Source organism: Lathamus discolor, chromosome 4, assembly GCF_037157495.1.
Source record: "Lathamus discolor isolate bLatDis1 chromosome 4, bLatDis1.hap1, whole genome shotgun sequence".
Lineage (NCBI taxonomy): Eukaryota > Metazoa > Chordata > Aves > Psittaciformes > Psittacidae > Lathamus > Lathamus discolor.
In genome coordinates, this window is record NC_088887.1 from 6,612,295 (window position 1) to 6,634,253 (window position 21,959).

Here is a 21,959-nt window from a genome sequence, read left to right on the forward strand (position 1 = left end):
AAAGCTGCCAGCTCCTCCAATGAATTTCAGTGCTGGGCTCAGAGGAACCAGGGCAAGAAGTCTGTGCCATTGCCAGAAATAAATCAAGGCAAGCACATGAAGCAGAAGTCTTTTTGTTGATTGCACAGTGTGTGTTGGCTTCAGTACTCAGCCCTCCTCCCAGGCACAGGAATTCTACGCTAAGCTGCAATAAAGCTGCTTAAGAAGCTGACCAACCTCCAGTTATGTCTTTGTGCCACAAAGGAGGTTGTTTTTCTCTGCAAGAGCTTGGTTTGGGCTCAGGGAAAGCAGTAGAAGAGATTTCCCTGGGTTTCTTAGAGCACTTTAACAGGCACTGAGCCGTCGGCGCTCAGGAGGTGTTTGCCTGGTACAGTATCCACAAAGCATCGCTTTGCCTTGCCCACCTCCAGAACTTACCGCATGGTCAAAAGCAACAGAGTTAATGACCATGAATTTTTCCAGATGGTATTTGTATGGTGTGTAGTTCCCGTGCCAGGCTACAACATTGAAGGGGGAGAAATCCTACCAAAGCAAAAAGACAAAGGGTTACCATACACAGCCTTCCAACTTGCTGCACGTATGCAGGGCACTGCTCTTTGCCAATTAGTGCTGGGGAGATATACATGATCAGCCTGGAGCATGAAGCCCTTTAGGCACAGCCCAGCACTGCAGGGATGTGGTTTTCCTCACAATTTCCACTTGGTGAACCTCAGCCCTCCTGCTGGGGCTTGCTTTCTAAGAGCTTTTGAATGCACAGGCAGTACTTGAACAAGTCCAGCTGCAACACTGGCTCTCTGATAAGGAAATCCTGGCTTGTCACAGCAGCCCCAGCTCCTCTCTCCTACCCTGTCACTGTAAACAGTATGGAAACAGTGAGCCAAAACCATTACAAACACTTTTTTTTTCCAGACTCAGGCGCCTCAACTGGGAAGATGTTTGTCCCAGCAAACCAAGGTCCATCAGGTGAAATCCTGCTCCACTGAACCTTGCAGGACCTCCTGAGACTATGTGCAGGGTACCAAGCTGAATAACCCAGGCCACGCACTGGCAGTCGCTGCACTGCAGTGTTACCTGTTCCCCTGGTGCATCCTCACCTGCTGGGCTGCAAACAGCTTGCCCTGGTACTTGCTGATCACCGTGTAGCCCCCCGGCACTTGGCGGTCCTCGTACCATGCAACGGGCACCAAGAAGTCACGAGGGTTGGCCAAGCCATTGGCTCCTGCGAAAGAGAGAGAGATGCCAAAGCTCTTTGGGTAAACTGCTAGCAAAGTGAGAGGCTGGTGCAACTCCCTGGCTTTGTGGGTGCCCTTTGCATCATGAATGACCTTGCTGCTGCTTGGTCCACAAGGAAACCTGAAATAGTCATGTACTTCTTCTGCTCCTGTAGAACTGTAACTGTAATACATCCCAGTATTTAGGTCCATGCTTCCCTTATGTGATGAAGACAGTTGCCTTCTGAACAAGATTAGTATGTCATCCTCAATTAAAGGCATGTGACAACTAGGAGTTAAGCAAAAATTAAGCAATTCTTCCCTGTGAGGGTGCTGAGGCTCTGGCACAGGGTGCCCAGAGAAGCTGTGGCTGCCTCATCCCTGGCAGTGCTCAAGGCCAGGTTGGACGAGGCTTGGAGCAACCTGCTCTAGTGGAAGGTGTCCCTACCCGTGGCAGGGGGAGTTGGAGCTGGATGAGCATTAAGGTCCTTTCCAACCCAAACCATCCTAAGTTTCTGTTACAAAAAATGGAAGGTGAATTGCTCTCTGTTCCTGGACATCCTTCTTGTTGAACCTTTAGCCATGCAGAATTTATATGTCATGTCATGCGGGGCGAATACGTTTCTGAATGCTTGCAGAAATAGTAATAATATAAGGGCTAGTGGTATACCTACAAACTCTGGGCACACTGAAGGGTTGGTTAGTGTGAGGAGAGCGTTTTCAGAGTGCAAAGCACTATACGGGTGCTGAAGTGTTCTTCTTCATCTCATTAGTATTATTGTTACAAAGTGGTTTTGAATTTCTTGGATAAAAATGCAGACATTACTACCTGCTGCTAAGGTTTAACAGCCAGTGCTTTTCTCCAGCTGTCAGTTTCCAAGTGAAAAGTGAAGTTAGAATAAAGTAAGACTGAAATACAAAGGATCTTGGTCTCTGAGGGGAAGGTGGGTAGGTGGTGAGAAGAGGAGCTCTTATAATTACCACCTCCTGAAAAGGTTTACAGGCAAGTTCTATTCATTTTCTTTTCTCCAGAAAGTAAACTTTAGAATAGATTCCTGCCTTCTGGAAATCAAAACAATACTAAACCCCCAAATCCCTAAAGTCCAATAGTGTCTGGAAAACTAGCTAATGGGAAAGCTTGTTACAAACAGGCTGGGGCAGCGGTATCAATAATCAAGTGAAGCAGGCACAGAGTGTAGGAAGTGGGTAAAGGCAGGTAATCTTATCTAGCTGAAAGAAAAGCTGCTAAAAAATCATTGTAGGCTCCTTGTGGAAAGAGATGTGCCCAGCATGTCATACGGGAGAGATGGGAGAAATCCTAACAAACAGCTGCAAATCAGGTCAGTTCCCCACTGCAAGAATGACCGGCTTCAGTTTCTCTATGGCCATGAGATGTTTGCAAAGGTGCGCTGAATGCAGATGGGCCATGCCAAGCTTGTTACTGACTGATAATACCTAGGTCGTTTACTTCAAGCATGGCCAGTCTTTTAGATCTCACTGGGAGCTATAAAACAAGCCTAGTCTGCTGGGGAAAAGAAATAACCCAGCCGAAAATGAAAACCACCTGATCCCAGAACACTGCCCTGAAAGCGGAGAGCTATTGGTACCTGTTTTGTAGTTATTTTACCTCTTACAAGGGGAGTTTCACTTCCCTTCCTTGAGATAATTGATAAGGAAGGCGAAATAAGCTGAGCTGAGCAGCTCCAGGAATCACAGCGGGGATGGTGGGGCTTCGATGCCAAGCACCCTCGTGGTATCTTCACTGCAGCAAGAGGCTGTGCCTCTGCGGTCTGTGACATTGCACAGAGCAGGAGGCAGCTGGCCCAAAGGAGCTGTGATTTATGAGAGCTAGACCTGTGCTCAGTGAACACAGATCCACCCTGGCAGCACAACATGGAGATGTGAACGTGTTGCTGATCCGAGTGCTGTGCAGCTCATGTTATTGATTTCTAGTTCTCCAAGGGGAACAGCTTCTGACACTAATGTGCTCTAGGCTCCTGAGCTCAAAGGTGTCTCCGTTAACAGGGATGGGGGAAAAAAAACCCATGTGATTACATCTAAAACTGGGCTTTAAGGATATCTGTTGCCTTTGTAATCTGTCTTTCCTTTTACCAAGTAAATTTTCTGCTATCATCCCAGTTTATGCCACATCTGTAAGTGAGAGACATCAGTGATGATAGCCTTTAAGTTTCTTTTGGTAGGAACAGGTTCAGAGCTAGCAAATGGGGACTTGCAGACTAGAAGGGAAGAGAGAAAGTGGAAAAAGGGGTGGGAGAGAAGTGATCCCTTCAGTGACAGGGGAATCTTGAGACAACTGGGCTGTCACATGTTTTGGAAGGGGATTCTTGCTCTGATGGGTGGAAAGCATCTTTGTGAAGCAGCATGTGCATGGGAGGATGCATTTCATAGGATATAAAAGGACAGATCTGGGCTTGCATTTCATGCCTGTCCCTATGAAATTCACTGCAGCTGTGACTGGAGATTGTTACCAATGGGTCCCAGGTCAGGCAGCTCAAAGTGTGCTCCATACACCTCCAGGATGTAGCCTCTGGTCTCTCCAAAAACCTCCACACTGAAACGCATTCCTTGCTGGAAAATAAAGGAAGATAACTAGGATCCTCCCAGGACTTTGCTGACAAACCATGAAAGCTGAATGCAGGAGCTGGCTCGCTCCAGCATCGGGCTCCAAGCCATAGGCGAGGTGCAGTCAGCCCTTACCTGGATGACACAGATTTCGTTGGGCTCCACTAGCATCTTCCCAAACTCGGTTGTGATGAACAATTTCCCTTGCTGGGGCACTGTGGAAACAAAATGCAGGCAGAGGAGCTAAAGCAACATGGTGATTGCCATCTTCTCTGCCCCTCCAGAGCACGCAGGCTGAATGGAAGAGCAATGGGCTCTTTCTGGTCCTGCTGTGAAGAGAGGCTTCCTCTCCCTTGCAGAGCCTTGCAACAGAGGTGCCTGCGCTGGAGGGAGAGCCTTGAAACCAGCTCCATGGTCCCTACGTAACAGCAGATACCTGTGTGAGGTTGGACCATCCATTAGTTCGTGGTCTCTTTACATAGTGTTTGTGCCACAGTCCAAATAAATGGTCTTTGATGCATTTGGGGCCATACCTGTCTGTCTCATGATCCTTATTCAAAACAGTGCAGGTACCCATCCTTGTCATGACTGTAGCAGTGTGAGATGCCTGAGAATAACCAATTCTCCCTGTTTCCTGAGGGTAGAAGGAATGTTTCTCTAATATCTGCATTCTTTTCTGTGACTGTCCTGGTGCAGGAGAGCTCACATTTTGAGCTGGAAAACTAGCAGATTTACAAACCCTGCCCTGGCACCTTTACTTCACGGTAGTGAGGGAGGTGAGTGAGAACAATTTAATAGCTATTTGATGGGAGAAATGTTTCCGTTGGTGACCTGAAGGCATTTCTGTCCCTTGGTCAAGAAAGATACAAGCACATATCAGACTTCTGTGATACTGCTCAGAATGTTTTTCAGCAGGTATGCACCTCATGTGCCAAGCTCAGCACTCACTGTTGCAGTCTGGTTGCCTGAGGCTAGCAGAGCATGGGAGCTAAGCTGCCGTGCCAGATACTGTTGGACTGAAGCAATGAAGGCATCTAGCTATCAGCTGTTCAGAAATCCTGAGGCTGATGTTTTCCAGAAAGCCTCCACCGGTGGTGTGCTTCATACCAGCCTGGGAAGCACTGGGAAGTGACCTCCGAGCACCACACTAATAAAGCTGGGTCACTGCTCAGAGCCAAAGTTGGGGTCTGGCACAGAGATGTGCTCTGTGAGCTGAGCAGGAGTGGTGCAACCTGCCCAACAGCCCAGCTGGTGCCAGACCACCCAATGTGGATGGCATGGGGGTAAAGCCAACTCCCTCCTCCAAACAGTGGCTGTAGGGCCCAGGGCTCTGGAAGAACAAAATGCCAGACAAGTGGCAACCCAGGTAAGCCCTTGTGGGGGAAAGGAAAAGCCAAAGCAGTCACTCACCAATCAGGAAGTCACCATCCGAATTATAAAGGCATCTAAAAAGGAAGAACAGGAAGGTCAAGGTGCTGTAAGCCCCAGGCACTTGCTCACACCATGACCACAGCTGGGGATTTCTGGGCTGGAATACTGACATGGCAGAGATCTCCCTTCGGCTCCAGAAATGCTATCTGCAGGTCAGTGAATGCAATATACTGGCCAGTGCAGAGGAGGGAGGTTTAATGTGCCCGGCTGACTTCCTGCATGAGCCGCTGCAATGCCCGCCAGAGGCCTCTGAGTCATGTTGACCTCTGAGGAGCAGCTCTGGGATGAGAGCACCTGGATGGAATATATCCCCTCTCGCTGCATTCCCATGCCCATCTCCTTTCTTCCCTTGGTGGCTCCTCACCCACTCCCCCAGTGCTTGGCAATGGAGCAGAACCTGCTGTGGCCACCATGAACACCTTCCCTGTGCGCACAGGAGCACAGGGACATAGAGACAGCGATGCTGGGAGCAGCTGGACTCCAGCACAGCACCCTCCAGTATAGCAGGCACTGACCTGTTGAGCATAGAGGTGTTGCAGACGAAGATATGGATGGCGATGCCATTGCGTCCTCTGGGCTCGCCGGCACCACACAGGGTGTGCAGTCCCTATGGGCAAACACAACCATCAGGAGTGAGCACAGGCAGCAGGGCAGGGGCAGCCCCTTTTCCTCCCCTCATCCCTTGCTGTGACTCTCCTCCTCTCCCTGCACTACCAGCCTTTCCATGTATGGCCTCTGCCAAACATGTTGGTTTTGCACTTCACATACAGAGACAAACTGGGGCTGCTCAGCCTGGAGAAGAGAAGCTGCATGGAAACCTCAGAGCAGCTTCCAGTGTCTGAAGGAGGCTACAAGGATGCTGGAGAGGGACTCTTCATCAGGGACTGTAGTGATAGGACAAGGGTGATGGGTTCAAACTGAAACAGGGGAAGTTCAGGTTGGATATAGGGAGTAAGTTCTTTACTATGAAGGTGCTGAGGCGCTGGCACAGGGTGCCCAGGAAAGCTGTGGCTGCCCCATCCCTGGCAGTGTTCAAGGCAAGGCTGGACGGGGCTTGAAGCAACCTGGTCTAATGGAAGGTGCCCCTGCCCATGACAGGGGGTTGGAACTGGATGATCTTAAGGTCCTTTCCAACCCAAATCATTCATGATTCTGTGATTTTATATTAAGTGTTTCTTAAAAATCCGTGGAAGCTGGTGTGTCCCAGCTCAGGGACTAGGGAGAGCTGGGGTTGGGGCTTTTTTAATTGAGAGTTCCTGGAAAGGCAATGAAGAAAATCAAGTCCATTGCCAGCTGGAAGGAACCTGGGATCCTTTCCCCTGCCATGGATCCTCTGCAAGCCCAGTGGTATCAAAACCAGTGCTGTTAGCCCAGTGCTAAGCATCCCATGTGCCCCACAACCACCCAAGGCAGCAAGGCTGGAGGATCCCCGCATGCCCTATCCCCCTGAACTTACGCTCACAAAGTCCAGCTTATTCTGAGGGGCTTTTGGGATCTCAAAAGGTTTCCATCGGAGCTAGATTGAAGCAAATAAAAAGCAAGAAAGCGATGCCAGTGGTTATAATGCAAATGGTGGCAATTCACAAGGAAGCAGAACCCCGTCCTCCCCCTGCTTCCCTGCCCTCTGCGAGCCGAGGTAGCTTTGTCTTTCCTCTTTGCCTTGCTTCATTTGGTTCACAGGTTTCTTTTGGCTTATGGAGCTTTTCTTCCTTTTTAATCATCATCTTGTAAAATAATTGGCAGGCCTGTGTAGTGCCAAGGTTAAAAAGAAAACCCTATTTTAAACCTGTCTCTTCCTCTATTACCAACACCACCACTGAGAGCAAAGAAATTCAGATGAGCCAGCTTTCCACAGCCAAATTGTTACGGTCCTGTGCTCCACTGTGTGCTGAGTGATTCGCTCCCTCCATGACCCGAGCAGAACATTCCTGTTTGCTCCACCTCATTTTCCCCACATCCGAAGCAGAAATATCTCTACCTGCTGAGTGGGAGCTGTGAGCAGCACTAATTATTTCTTGCAAAGCCTGTCAAGATCCTCAGGCAGAAGGTGCCGGAGGAGTCAAAAGGATTTATCATGTTAAGCTCAGGATCGTATTAAGGGTCTTTGCAACTCTTGGGAACAAGATGCTGCAGCTGAAAGACCCTTGCTGGGGGTGTGAGCTCAATGCACACCAACCCAAACACCCCAAATTAGAAGGATGTTGATGTGGCCAGTTCCAGATATACCCCCGAATCAAGGTTCTTGATCCCAGATGGAAGTACCTGTGACTCTGCGCATCCAGGAGAACATTTTCTTGCTTTAATTTACCTGACCTAATGGTTCTTAATGTGTTTTTGGGCTGTTGCCGTTAGAAAACCAAGCCCATGGGACCCTGTGTCTGTGCCTGCCGCTCCCACAATATGTGAACTATGTGAAGTTTGAGCTAAATTTGAAAGGGATTCCAAAGATACTGAATTCCCCCAAGCCTCATGAAGGTTTCCAAACTCAAATTGAAATTCAGGCTCTTCTGGAGGGCCAGCCTCAAGAGGAAGCAGGCAACTGTGTCCAGTGAGTGCAACTGCCAGCAAAGCTGAGCGAAGCAAGGGCTCATCTCTAATGCATCAGCTGCACCCCAGGCCTGGCCCTACTGCTTGGCCCTCTCTACTCTGCTTTCTGAAGCCATCTGCTTCCCAAGGGCATCCCGCCACCACAGCCTTGGGTCATCTGGGTTGGATCCATCCCCTGTCTCTTCCTCCCCTCATCCCATTCACTGCCAGGCAAGGCACGTTTTCCTCCCCGGGGAGACCTGGGTGGCTCCATGCTGGGTCCTGCTCAGGGTCACACTGCTGGGTGCTGAGCAGAGGGAAAGAAGCAGCTGGAGAAGCTGCATATTCTGGATGGAGACACCAAACGCTCACAGAGGAGCCAGTGAGATTGTGCTGAACATGGGCTTTGCTTTTGGACTTTAAAGCATGTTTCCCCTTGGTTTCCATGACAATCTTCCAGACATAAACCAGAGCCAATGCAAAGCATGGCCAAAAGGTGCTCTAGAGCTTGCTCCGTTCACAGCAGTGGGACCTTCCCCGGCTCCCATTCACTTTGTGGCAGCTCTGAAGGCCAGCGGTGGTATCTTGATGTGAGCTGTTCCCCTAAAGAGTGTTTGGAGGAGACTTCAGGATTGGGAATTGGGACCCAGCTGGCAGAAACCATTGCGAAATACTGACAGAAAGGATGTGGAGGGACAAAGAGAGAAGACCCTGAAGGCTGGGGGGAGAGAAAGGAAGGGAGAATGGGCAAAAGAAGAGAAATAGATGTCAGGTATAAAGACTATCGAAAGAGAAGAAACTTTTCTCACTGAGGAATACAGAAGATGTCAATAAGTCTGCAGATAAAAGTTATAAGTATACTGCGGCTCCTGCATTACAGCTTCATTTTCACTTTGGTCCCTGTGGACACCTCCACAGTTGTCATTCGTGTGGGATAAGGAGTGCAGGAAATCAGTTTGTCATTCAGCTCATTGGTTGCAACTGAAAATGTGTCTGGCCCCTACCCTTCAAAATGCTTGTAAACTGCAAAGCCACTACCTGCCCCTGCATGCCCATCATCCCGCATGTTTCTGATGCATCCGGGTTTCAGCAATGCAAGAACAGAACAAGTGCCCTGAGCTGGAAGTCCAAGACAGGCAGCCCCAGCCAGTGCCAGGTGCTTAAAATGGGGAAGCTCTTGGTGTTCTTTCCCCCCTGTGTGATGCAAGAGACTGGTGAGAGCACCACTCTGCTTACTATTACACAACAGGTTCCTTATGTCCCAGAGGTTTGTTCAATCACTGCATCCTCTGGCCAGAAGAGCCACAGTTGATGCATTTGATTTTTTAAACGTGGCATTTGGTATGGCTATTCATTTCCTCCCTGCCTCTCAATCACAGCTTCCCTCGGTCGCCTCTGTTCCAGTCATGAGAGCTTGCCTCTCTTCCACCATTTCTTGCACGGTTGCCACCCCATATTTTTTCAGCACCTTCACCTCCTTTTCTCTTTTGTCCCCTGTGCCTTTTATAATTCTGCCATTGTCTTCAGGCAGTGTTAGAGGGTTTTTTTTTTCCCATTGACTTCAATGGGCTTTGCATAAGGTACCTCCATATGGCTGTCCTTTTAGACGGATGATGATCGGGAAAGCTCCTCAACTGGGCTGGGTGAAACACAAAGCACCACAGGAAAGAGTCCATCTTGTCCAACAGACTGAACCCAGTCTCTGGCTCTTTCTCAGAGAGGATGAGAAGGAAAGCAGGAAATTGACTCCCACTTACTGCTAGGAAATAACCCCTCTGGGTTTGATGATTGCCATTGAAATCAGTGAGAGAGGGGGCAGGAGCTTTGTTGCCGTTCCCCTAAGTAAAAGATGTACTAAATGTAAGTGGCTTGAGCTTACAAGGGAGCTAGGTATCTTGGAATTACTGCAACTATACATAACCGTAATTGTAGATGAGGGCTGTGAAAGATGAGGGCATCTGGGATGGACGAGGTGGTAACAGAAATCATTGGTGCTTCATCTGGGAGGGAGCACCAAAGGCATGTAAATACAAGCCTATCTCACCTCCTTGGTTAGTGGCTGGAAAACATATTCCAGCAGAGCTGGGAAAGTATTTAGACAAATGGCAAGGCTGCTGGGAGGCTGGAAAATAGCTAATGATTATGCATCAAAGGGCAAAACTGAGAGGGATAAAAACCAGTGACCACGAGAGGAGGCTCAGAGATGTTGAGAGAATGGCAGGAGGAGAGTCAGACCAGCAAAGCCGAAAGTTCTGGGGCTGGCAGGGAAGAAATCATGATTAAAGATGATGGCAAGGCTGTAACAGAGGAAGACAAATGCCATGTCTCTGTGAGACTCTCCAGAATGAATCCTGATTTCCCACGAGGGCTGCAGAGAGAAATGGGCTGGCAGCCAGCAGCCTCTCCAAAAGAGCAGGGAAGGAGGAGATGGATGGCAGAGACACGCTGCTGCTCTGCCTGCCGGGCTGGAGCACCATCAGCCTCTGATGGGGGACACTGAAAAGGAAAGAGCAGGCTGAGAGGCAGCCAACAGGAGCCCCCAGGGGAGATGCTAGATAGCACAGGTCAAACCTTGTGACACTGCTGGGGAGCAGCACAACCATCCATCAGGCTGGGAAGCAACAAGCATCGCATTGAGGACTATCCATCCTTGTATGACCCATAGGTGAGGGGCAGGTGGCAGTCGGGACCCAGGTCCTGTGCTGGCTGGACCTCCAGCTCCCTAGGTTTCTCCTCAGACCTCTTGCAGCTCAGTGCCTTTGTACCCCTTGTTAGCTTAATATTTGACTGTCCCTGGCAGGACCAGGGGTCTTTCCAGCACCGTTACCTGGTTGGGGTCAGGCTCAACTTCATCCCAGTTGTGTGTCAAGTGTCCCTCCTCGAGAGGCTCGAAGGGTTTGTGGCAGACTGAAGGTAGGATCCGATACAGCCAGCTACAAAGAAGGAAAAGACCTGGATTATCCTGGGGAAGAGGTTAGACCCTGTGGGTGGTTGTTGGCTGATTGAGCTCCTAAAGGCATGGATAACATTTACATTGGTAGCAACTGAACCAAAAGGTGTAGTAAATATCAAATACCAGCTCATCGCCAGAGACTTCAGAGGGGTGGCTTTTTATTATAGGCTCTACATACAAGTATATGCTGTTATATGTACGTAAATGACTATATGTGTGTTTACATATAATTACATATGTTTACATTCATAAACACATACATATGTGTGTGTATATATATATATATAAAAGATACAGCTTTATCTGTGGCTGAAATACAGCGATTTCTGAGGTGTAAAAAAAGCCTATTTAAACACAGCTACAAAGCAGCTCAGACAAGACAGGGATGAGCACACTGTCTAACTGGAAGTGCAGAGGAGCCTTCAGGAGACAGAAGTTCACAGCCAGTGCCTGAATTTGGATGGGTTACTGAAAGTAACATCCTATGCCTGGCTGGCCATGCCCTTAGCACCACCAGCAAGCCCATGCAGTGAAGATCAGTTTTATGTGGGATCATGCTTCCTACTGCTGTAGGAGGTCCCCCATGCCTCCAGCACTGCCTGGACCATCACTCTCCTCCCTTGCTGCCTCCTGTATCCATGGCTGCAGCCCCTGCATACCATGCACAGGTGCAGCCAAGCCTGAAGCTGAGCTTTTAGTTAGGCAGGACAGTAGAGGTAAGGTAATCAGGCAAACCTGAGCTAGGCAGGGCTGCCAGCGCCTTTGATGTGTTACCAGAGGTGGCTGCAGTTTGGGTAGGTGGGAGAAGGGAGGAGGGAGCTCTCCCTTGAGAGCTGGAAAATTTCCATCAAGGACATCTTCATGCAGCAAACAATGATTCATCCCTTTCCCACGCACACCACAAGCTGGCACCAGCCTGGAGAGCAGAGCTCTGCTGGCAGCTCAGATGATGCATTTGCCTTTCATTCGAACCAACAACGGAAGAGAGGGAAAAGCTGCTGCAGGAGAAGCAAAATGAGAAACCCCTCCTCTGCAATCTGGTCATGGCCAGAGCATGATGACCAGGGTACAGAACATGATGACCAGGACAGAGCTCTGGGACGTTTGCTGCCGGCTGGAACAAGCTGGCCCTAGAATCACTGGGAACATAGGGTGGTAAGCAGTATGCTGGGTGCCTGGCACTGGTCTGAGGCCCTGGTCAGACCCAACCCAAGGTACAGCCTGAGCTAGCGCCTCATCAGCCCTAGTGTGTAGGAGCATCCTCTAGGAGGAGGAACAAGTCCTGCTCAGAGGCTTGGTTTTGACACTCTCCATTAGGTGTGTACCAGTGCTAGCCACAGAGGTGATATATTCCCCGCAGCATCAGGGCTGAGACCCTGAGGTTTTTTTGCACAGCACTCACACCCCACTCAGGACCGTCTGGTCCCCGTAAACATCCCCTCCCCTTCTTTGCCTCGCTCATAAAACCACTTCCTTTCCCATCCCAATCCCCCCTTGCTCAGCATTGTCATAACCCATCACCCTCCCATAGCTGCTCCTCTCCCTCCCCAGTGGGTTTCTGCCTTTGCCACTCTCCCCATGCACAGAGGAGGCTCTTCACCTGCCTGGCTCGCTGGTGGCAGAACTGCAGCCCCCCATGGCTCCCCGATGCTCACCCCAGCACCCCACATCACCCACCCGTGGCTGGGGGTCACGGTACCTTCTCTTGTTGGTGGGCCGGGGGCAGGTGAAGGCAGAGCCCGAGAGCTGCTCCGCATACAGGCCGTACGGGCAGACCTGCGGGTTATTCTGAATGGAAGCAGAAGGGAAAACAAGGAGTGAGAAGGAGCAGCAAGGGATTTAGCTCTGGAGCCAATGGAAGAGCACCGTGGCAGGCGCCCAGCGCCCTGATCCCATAGGATGAGCCATGCTCCTGAATCTATGCATCAGCCCTGGTAGTTGTGTCTTCCTGCTCCTATGAGGCCGGGTGCCCCATGGGTGCCAGACAGACCCCACATCCAATTCCCACAAGCAAGAGGACACACAGGTGCCCTAAGGAGTTGGCACAGGCATTGAGCAATACACCTGCTGCTAGAGCAAGCTGCAAGGGCTGGTGCTCATAGGGTTGGTAATCAGAAAGCCAGGGAAAAGGGGATAATTCCCAACACTTACAGACTGCAAAGCAGACTGTTGTTATGCACAAATGTTTTTGAGACCCAAGTGCTCAGAGGGGTTGACCCATAGGATCATGTCTGGCTGGCTTTCCAAAGGGCTGATAAAGACATGCAGCAGCTGTACCTTTGTTTCTCCTTTCCTGTGCACTAAACACCTCCCTCTCCCGCTTCCCTCTTCCCAGGGAAATGGGTGCCCACAGAAGGCATTTCGGTGGTGTGCTGCGTCCTCCTGGCAGTGCCATTTGCTGCTCCAGAGCAGGAGTGACCTTCGTGGGAGCCTTTGCTTTCCCACAGGGCTTCTGCACTGGAGTACAAAGTGGGCACTTTCCCCTTTGCACAGCCGTGGGTACGACCAGCACAAGTTTAGCAGCCCTTGTGTGTTCGTAACTGAAGGACAGATTCCTCCTTTACAGAGAACAGAAACCAAGTATTTTGATCTAAGTAGGCCAGCATCTATTTGTTTGAGATCAGCAAGAAGCAAAGGCATCCAAGAACTGCAGGAAGTACCCCGGTGGGACAGTCATACCCCATTCGCTGTCCTGAGTGCCCCCTGCAAGGTCTAGTTTAGCATCCTGTCATCCTGCTGTTGCTGTGGGGATCAGCTATCCTAAGGGAATGCCGCCATCCACACTGCCCTGACCGGTGAGCAGAAGGAAGAGGTAAGGCTCTCATAACCCATGTAGCTTGCAGCCCTCAAAGTCCATCTTGCTGGCATGGGTATACAGTGAAGCAGGGGGATCAATAGCCCTTGTATATTTGATCTTAGGCAGCACTACTGCAGATGCCAGTCCTACAAACACTGCAGAGGAGAAAGGATCCACCCCTGGGACTGGAGATGCTTTTTGTTGTAACTCCTTTTCAGGTTGTTCTATTCACTCTTCTGGCACAGAGGCCAGAGCACCTCCTCCTGCTGCTCTGGGCCATCACATCCACCACAGCCCACGGCCTGTTCCGAGCAGCAGCCACTGCTATTGATCTCCCACATTTGAGGTGCTTCTTTCTCACTTTTTTCTCCCCCCATCTGCTACAGCCTGTCTCAGAAACGAGCCGCTGCACTGCTGAGCCATCCATCTGATCCAGCACAGTGGTTTGCCTTTCTTGTGGGCACGCTGCAGGCTGCAGTGCAGACCTAGAGGACATACATACATATTTAATGTGTCCTTGTGTTGTGTGTCACTACGCCCACTGGCACATGGTGTGTAAAACATCAGAACTGGGGGGATCTGGATAATTCGTGAGGGGTGCAGCTCCCCATTTGACCTTAATTCCACTGGTCTCTCTGCACAGAGGGTAAAGAGGAGCATTAAGGGATGTCACTGACTGAGCATAAAATGCTGCCACTCAAGTCCAGGGGATTGCAGGAGATGCAAGGGAGGGCACAGTCAGCTTCACAATGTGTGCTGGTGTAAAGGAGACCAGCGCAAAGGAGATGAGAGAGCTTTCATTCTTCAGGGTTTCATTGTTCTTGCCTCTGCAGATTGGGTGGCATCACATTGGCTGTGATTCCTCTCTTTAAAACAGAACAACCCCATGTAAGTTATTTTCACCATGTTCAGAAGTTTCTTTTAAGAATGAATGTTTATTGCTATAGGCATTGATGTCCCCTCCCTACAAAGAAGCTGCTCTCCTGCCAAAGGCTCATAAGCCAGTTCCATTGAACCTAGGTCCTACAGCTGCCTCTGCTGCAGGAGCGTGTCTCTCTGCCAGCCTTCATCCTTTTGCTCCAGTCTTTTCCAGAGCCAATGGCTTCCTCTCGGTGTGGCCGAGCCACTTGTGTTGCAGGCTCCTTTTGGAAAGAAACCTGCTGTTGAGGCAGTTGAGGCAAGTCTTAACCCCCAAGGTGAGGCTTGGAAGCTCATGAGTAACTTTTAGAAATAGAACGGATGAATGGGAACCTTTAATTCTGATCTTTGCCATCATCTTATTATTCCATAATGAAGAAGGTTCCTGGAGACTTTGGGGTAGCAGAAAGAAAGGAAACATGTTAAGACGCAAAGATGCCCAGGGAACAGATTTTCACTCAGTTCCATGTCATTCTCATAAAGCACTTTAAAACCCCTCAGTACCTGTCCCTCCGGTAGAGCTCCTGGACAGCGTGGATCCTCAGAAACATGCTCATTTCCAAATCCTGACATGTACTGTAAAATAAAGCACACAGCTCGTCAGCGCTTTGAGAACACAAGCAACCCCTCTCCAAACAACCATCCATCGCTTCCCCAGGCATTTTCCAGGCTCTTTGTGTGCATTAAGACTTTCTCAAGTGATTCTACTTGCATATTGCTCCAGACCCATTTCATGGCTCGTGGGTTTGCTTCATGAGCTTACCACGTGGTGGAGTGAGAAGCACAGTCAGGATTTGATCTCCTGCTAAATCTGCATGTCTATTTTGACCACGCTCTGCAGCATGAAGGCACTTGAGAAATAAGCCAAATATCACATTACAGTCAGACTCAAGAACAACAGGGTGAGGTATAGGAAGAACTGCAACACCAAAACCAACACTATGGAGGCGTGCTAGCAGCATCCAAGCTAAATCTGACTTTGCCTGAATCATGGATGTTCCCAAATCTGCAGACTGACTTGCAAATTCATGCACTGAGTCCTCAGATGCTCAGGGATTGAAACTGGGACCTGTTTGGTTGTTGGATTCTTGCAGTACATCCCCATGACCACTAATAAAGAAGTCAGGACAGTTGGGATGAGGAAGGAAGGGAAACTCAGCTGAGACTTGAACTGTATCACTGGTTTGCCCTAAACAAGTATTGCCCAGTTGGGTATGAACTGTTCACCATGGTGCTAAGCAAGAATTAATCCATTACCAGGTGCTAATCTGGTTTTCTAGGTGATGTATTCTGAGAGACCCACGGATGGAACAGACCTGCATGCCCTCCCATGCCTCCCCTGCTACAGTTGCCGTGGTCGAGTGTGGCTAAAAGCCACAGGACCATGGAGGATGTGGCTCCCAGTTCTGCAGCACTGAGAAAAGACCCATAATACACCTGAGGTACACAGGGAAGCAGATACAGCAGAGACCTTAGCTTTGCCCTGACAGAAATGTAAACACAGTCCCCTCAGACACTATAGAAAGGCATGAAGCAACTCTGTTGAACTGTGCGTGCATGCAGAGATGTTTTGGCAGTGGTCAGTGGTCCAGCTCAATGTAAATAACTGCTCCTCACTATGAGCTGCAAGAGCAGCCAGGCTGTGGGTCTGCCTTCACACAGCGGCACTGGGATGGCAAAGCCCTGGCATCCCAGCCCTCGCTGACACACACGCTCTGTGTGATGGAGTGGCTGCGGCACTGCGATGCTGCTGCACCTCAGCAGCTTCAGCACTGAGAAACCCTGAATCAGCTGCAGATGCAGAGTGACAGCCCGGGAGGGGAGATGGGGTGACAAAGCCCCTATACTGGGTTCATTACATTGTGATAGCACCTGGATTACTCCCTCCAGGGTCTCTCAGCCTTGTGCAATTTGCAGTCCTCCTAGAAACCACCCTGTGCAGAGCAAACCTGAAACCTCTGGAGAAACCCTGTGCTTTCCTCAGGCACTTTCCAGCCCATGCCCAGGAGAAGGCAGGCTGGCTGGAAGCCCTGCTCAGCCTGGACCTGAAAACATCTCCATTTCCATTGGTTCAGGGAGCATATTTCTCTCCTTCTTACAAACAAATGGACATAGGCAGGACTCTGCTCTCCAGTGGGCTCTGCAAGAAGCATATTGATATGCAAAGCAGCAGGTCACCTAAGCAGCCTTGGCAAATGTATTGTACTGGAGCATTTTTTTTTAGCTTTTTTTTTTCCCTCCCCTTTTTTAAACGGAAATGCAGCAATATCTGATGGGACTGCAGCAGTTCCAGGATTAACTGAGACCTCTGCACTGCATCCAACAAAGTAAAGGTGGTGGGAGCATTTGCCTTGCTGAAAAAAGAGGAGGAGGAGGGAGGGCATGGTGATTGTATTGAGGGACAGCCCGCAAGGCCCTGCAGGCTCTGCCATTAGAGCAGCAAGGAGAGGGTTAATGCAACACACAGGCTCCTTTGTGAGCATCACCTGGAAAATGCTGGACTTAAAGCTGGTGGAGAGCTGGGAGGGGAGGGTGTGCGGTTCTTCACTGGGTTGTGTACCCAGTAACCAGCGTGGCTCCTCGGCAGCACAGGGATTTTGCTGTGAGAAATCCATCCTCAGGCTCGAGAGCAGGTGCCCTGCAGAGCTGACCTCCCTATTCACATCCCCCAGTCCCCTTCGCTCCTGCTCCTGGGCCTGGGAAGGATGGAAAAGCAACTCGGCAGCAAGCATCTGTGCCAGGAGCTGCTCCGTGCCCACGCTGGTGCTGCACAGCACCTCACCCAGCCCCGCACGGGCTGGCTGGCTCCATGTGCAGGGATGCAGGCAGCTTCCCACTGGGCTGGGTGGAGAGACGCTGCCTTCCCTGGCTGTGCACCCCTGTGGACTGCAGAGCCACTGGTCACTGCCCAGGGATGCAGGAGGCTGGGGCAGGGGGAAGAGGCAGTGTTTGGGAGAAGGTGGCATCACCCCTGCCCTGAGAGTGGAGGCAGAAGCTGCTGCATTATTGCTGGGTCACATCAAATCTTCCTTGCCAAGAAAAGAATAATGCTCGAGTAACTGCAAGGAGGGCTGGAAAATAGCATTGGCAGGAGTGCAGCTGCGGGGGGCAGACACTGTCCTGCCAGTGGTGGATATCACCCCGAGTGTGGCTCCAAAACTTTGCCTGCATCTTCCGTGTAGCTTTTCTCAGTCACTCATTTTCTTCCGCCGTTCCCTGTGGCAGACCTCAGAGAGGTTCGTCTCCTCTCCATGCCTTTAGGGGTCAGTGTCAAACAGTACTTTGGGCTGCCAAAAATAGCTGCGCCACATCAGCCCCCTGAGTGCATCGGAGGTGTTATGTGCTGCAGGGCCCTGGAACACCACGGGGGTGCCCTGCTGGTGCAGGTCGGTCGGGAGCAGCAAAGGGCCAGGAGCACCACAGCCCATCTCCCGGCTGACTCGCTAAGCCCACCTCCCACCTCTCGGTTTGCATTGCACAGGGTTACCCAAGCCAGGGGAACTGACCCCTCTCTGCCCACCCAGCATCCACACCAGAGCATCCTTCCTGGGCTAAACAAACCTGGAAGGATGGAAAGAAACCCTTCTCTGTGAAACAGCACTGTGTTTTTCATAGAATCATAGAATGATTTGGGGTACAAAGGACCTCAAAGCTCCTCCAATTCCAACCCCCTGCCATGGGTGGGGACACCTTCCTCCAGACCAGGTTGCTCCAAGCCCCTGTGTCCAACCTGGCCTTGAGCACTTCCAGGGATGGGGCAGCCACAGCTTCTCTGGGCACCCTGTGCCAGAGCCTCAGCACCCTCACAGGGAAGTGCTTCTGCCTAAGATCTTACCTCAGTCTCCTCTCTGTCAGCTTAAAGCCATTCTCCCTTGTCCTGTCCCTACAGGCCCTTGTCCAAAGCCCCTCTCCAGGTTTCCTGCATACCCTTTAGTCACTGGAGGTGATAGTCACTAAGGTCTCCCTGTAAGGAGCCTTCTCTTCTCCAGGCTGAACCAGCCCAGCTCTCTCCAGCCCTTGCAGCATCTCTGTGGCCTCCTTTGGACTTACTCCAACAGCTCCACATCACTCTTGTTAGTCCAAAGTCACCTCCCTCTAGGACTCTGCTTGGTCTCCATAATTCCTAGCCATGTTTTGGGTATCTAGACGGGCTGTAGTGATAGAACAAGGGGTGATGGGTTCAAACTGAAACAGGGGAAGTTCAGGTTAGATATAAGGAAGTTCTTTACTGTGAGGGCGGTGAAGGTTGGACAGAGCCTTGGATGACATGGCCTAGTGAAAGGTGTCCTTGCCCATGGCAGGGCATTGGAACTGGATGGTCTTAAGGTCCTTTCCAACCCAAACCCAAACCATTCTATGGTTCTACAATCTCCAGGTCGGGAAGGTTTGGAGCACTATCCTGGTACCTGGGCAGGTGGCTTCTCTATAAAACTCAAAGTTCTCTCTGATCTTTCATTTTCAGTTCTGCTGTCAATTACTGTTGTTATTTTGTTGGCGATCCTGTAGCTTTTTATGCAAACAGGATGTTAGGAATTCATCTGCCTCCACTTTGTTTCTTGTTTTGTAGTTTTCCAATAAAACGGGAGAGATAAAAGCCCAGCACAGCATAAAAAATTCAGCAAAGCTCATTGATTGGAATAACCAGGACGGAAAGCAATGGGTGTCATGCTCTGACCTATAAACCATAACCTTCTGTTTACAAGATTAGACAGCAGGTATGGGGAAAACACATTTGAAGTCTGAGCACACAAACTGCAAAATAATTAAGGCCCTTCTTCAAACACTGCATAATACATTTCTATATCAGCTCCTGCTATAGAACACAGGAGAACAGCATTCATCTCTAGACAAAACACATGGCACCCTGTATCAGCTCAGTCCAGTCAACACCGGAGCATCTAATATTAACCCATAGAAACAGGGCCATGATCATGTGGGCAGTGAGCACAGCAGGTCCTTCACCCTCTGTGCAGGGCTCCACAGCCTCCTTGCAGGGTAAAACCAAAGCACTCAAAACAGAGCTCTGCACTGGTGCTGCCCCAGTGCCACAGGACCAGTATCCCCCGCAGGAGCTGCCACCCCTCCACCATCACACCACCCCTCTGCTCCAAACGTGCTGGGGATGGTCTAGGGCCAGATCTTTCCTGAAAGGACCTGCCCAGCTCCAGGGTGGGTCAGCACATACAGTGGAGGAGGCATGGGAGGGATAGAAGCCAGGAGGAGGAGAGAAGAAGGGTGAAACAATGGCTTTGAAGAAAAGATGGCAAGAGAAGATCGGGTGGGGAGAGGTGGTGACAGGGTACAGATGTATGTAATGGAGAGGAGAGGAGGTGCTGGCAGAGCAGCCTGTTCCCATGGCCAGCTCTGGGAAGAAGACTCACACTCAAACTGAATCACACTCACATCAGCCAGCAAGATGGTAGAGTCTGCTAGGAATGAGTCGGAAGATGGATAGGCAAGATGCTGTCACAGCCATGACAGAAACCAGCTGGCCACTCATATGGAGTGGTACAGAAGCAAGGATGCCCCAATGCTGAAAGGGTGGTGAGAGCTGGTGGGTGTCAGGGACAGCCAAGAAAGAAACATGGCAAAATTTGAGGTATGAGGAGACAGGATCCTTCAGAGATGAGTAAGACCTGCAAGAGCACTGTAAAATAACAACCATCAGAGAAGGTGGTGAAGGAGCACACACAGATATATCTATCTCAGGCATATCCAGAGGTAGAAAGAGGATTAGAAACAATGACAGCCCCAAAGCCTAGAGAAAAACACAATGGCCCTGCACAAGCTGCTGAAAACTACAATGTCCTGGGGTTAGCCCTTGCCACTCCTGCCTGCTGCAGCATTACCCACGTACCCCAACAGCCCCAGAACAACTGTGAGGTGCTGATGAAACTCGGGAATGTGGGTCTCATGTTCCTCCACACTAGCCAGAAATCTACCACATCCTGCCCTTCTCCCTAAACTCCCCCATGCTCTGCCAAAGGACAGCAGGGAAAGCTCCCATCAGCTTCCATGCTGGGACTCAGAGCAGAGGGCATGGCCGGAGCCCCGCTGTGCCAGTGTGCCCTGTGATGGAGCTGCCCTGGAATGGAGCTGCTCCTGCCCTGGGTGCCAGGAAGAGGGGTCAGGGTTGCAACACCCGGGCAGATGCTGCCAGCCACATTTCATAGGCTGACGGGGAAACACCTCCTGGCAGCCGAGGTGGGGAGAAGGGGTGTGTGCAGAGGGTGTGTGCACGACAAACCCTACAACAAAGAGGTCCTATGCTGGTACGGCCTAACCAGGGATGATTCCCAAAGAAGAGGAAGAGAAAGCCTGTTGGTAGACAAAATGCAGCAAAATCCTTTATCTCAAGCGGACTTTAAAAACACACACTTTGAAACACAGAAGAGGGGGACGCTGAAATGACACAGACACCAAAGAACTGGTGTCAGCAGAGAAGGGGTGTCCACAGCCAGCACCGGTGGGCTGTGCATGCCCGATCCCTTACCTGCAAGCCTGTCATCCTCCTCCTGGTCCTCCTCTTCTTGGAGCAGACACAAACCCAAGCAGCTATCTGGTCACGTTGGCTGCCAACAAAGCTTCCAGCTGGTGAAGTGAGAAGGGCCAGTGGCAGGCTGACAGTGCTGGAGGTGAGCAAGTCCAAGGGAGTTTTTAACCTGTTTGCTCAGCCCAGTCTGTGTTTAACCAAACGCCAGCCCTACTCCACAGAAACAACCCCAGGGTCGATTCGAAGATAATAAACGGGGGAGAGGGGTACAGGGTTCCCTCACGGCTCCTTTTCCTCTTTAGATGGGGTTGTAGTTCTCACACATGGCGGGGGGGGGGGGGGGGGGGGGAATAACAAGCTGTTTAAAACAAACACAATTCATTTTTTGCAACTGTTTTACAAGCTTCCATCATAAACTATACCTCTCTCCCTGTGTATGACAACCTCCTTAAAAGGTTCTCATACACAACCCTCTGAAGGTGTAACAAATGGGGGTTTTCATTACACTTCTGAGCCATGTTACACTGGGGAATAGAAAGGATCCCAGTCCCATCCTGGTGGAGGTAGTGATATTTGTGAGCTACTGTGGCAATATTAAACAGCATTTTGAAGCCCAAAGTAGGGGAGGATTTTGTATTCCTGTGATTGGAGGTAGCAAAGGGGGGCTTTATAGATGCTGAAATACTCATATTTTTCCAGGAAGCTGTTGCTGAGGAAGGAGCAGCAGCATTTACCCACAGAATACAAATGAAAGTAGTTCTGCCTTTCCAGAAGGCGCAGGGGAAAAGATCAATTGATTTGATGTTTTCACTTTGAATTCTCATCTCTCTCCTCACACACACACAAAAAGCAGCAGTATTTTTCCCTGTTCCTGTAACCTGCTCTACTGTAAGTCCTGCTCTAGGAGGTACACACAGGAGATTCCAACATGACCCTGGAGTTAATGTCTCCTGCTCTCCTAGAGCATCCTGGAAGCCTTCCCTCCCCACAGCAGTTACCAGCCCACATGGCCCCAGCAGAGCCAGTGAGAGCCTGGGCTGTGAGAGG

The 21,959-nt window shown here is 50.5% G+C and overlaps 1 protein-coding gene across 2 annotated transcripts in view; it reads right to left on the minus strand.

The window, feature by feature from the left end:
• The window catches only part of HGD (homogentisate 1,2-dioxygenase), a 36,968-nt gene that overhangs the window by 4,938 nt on the left and 10,071 nt on the right, over window positions 1–21,959 (minus strand). The window contains exons 1-11 of one of the 2 annotated variants that reach the window (XM_065676122.1): window positions 20,913–21,073; window positions 14,924–14,995; window positions 12,404–12,492; window positions 10,579–10,684; window positions 6,682–6,741; window positions 5,741–5,832; window positions 5,205–5,239; window positions 3,930–4,009; window positions 3,701–3,800; window positions 1,095–1,219; window positions 418–522 (exon numbers count right to left, since the gene is read on the minus strand). In XM_065676122.1, coding sequence (XP_065532194.1) covers window positions 418–522; window positions 1,095–1,219; window positions 3,701–3,800; window positions 3,930–4,009; window positions 5,205–5,239; window positions 5,741–5,832; window positions 6,682–6,741; window positions 10,579–10,684; window positions 12,404–12,492; window positions 14,924–14,995; window positions 20,913–20,927 — 879 coding nt within the window. In that variant the 5' untranslated portion in view covers window positions 20,928–21,073. Of the gene's footprint in view, window positions 1–417; window positions 523–1,094; window positions 1,220–3,700; window positions 3,801–3,929; window positions 4,010–5,204; window positions 5,240–5,740; window positions 5,833–6,681; window positions 6,742–10,578; window positions 10,685–12,403; window positions 12,493–14,923; window positions 14,996–20,912; window positions 21,074–21,959 lie in introns of those variants that run through there. The other variant, XM_065676121.1, reaches the window with a different exon arrangement.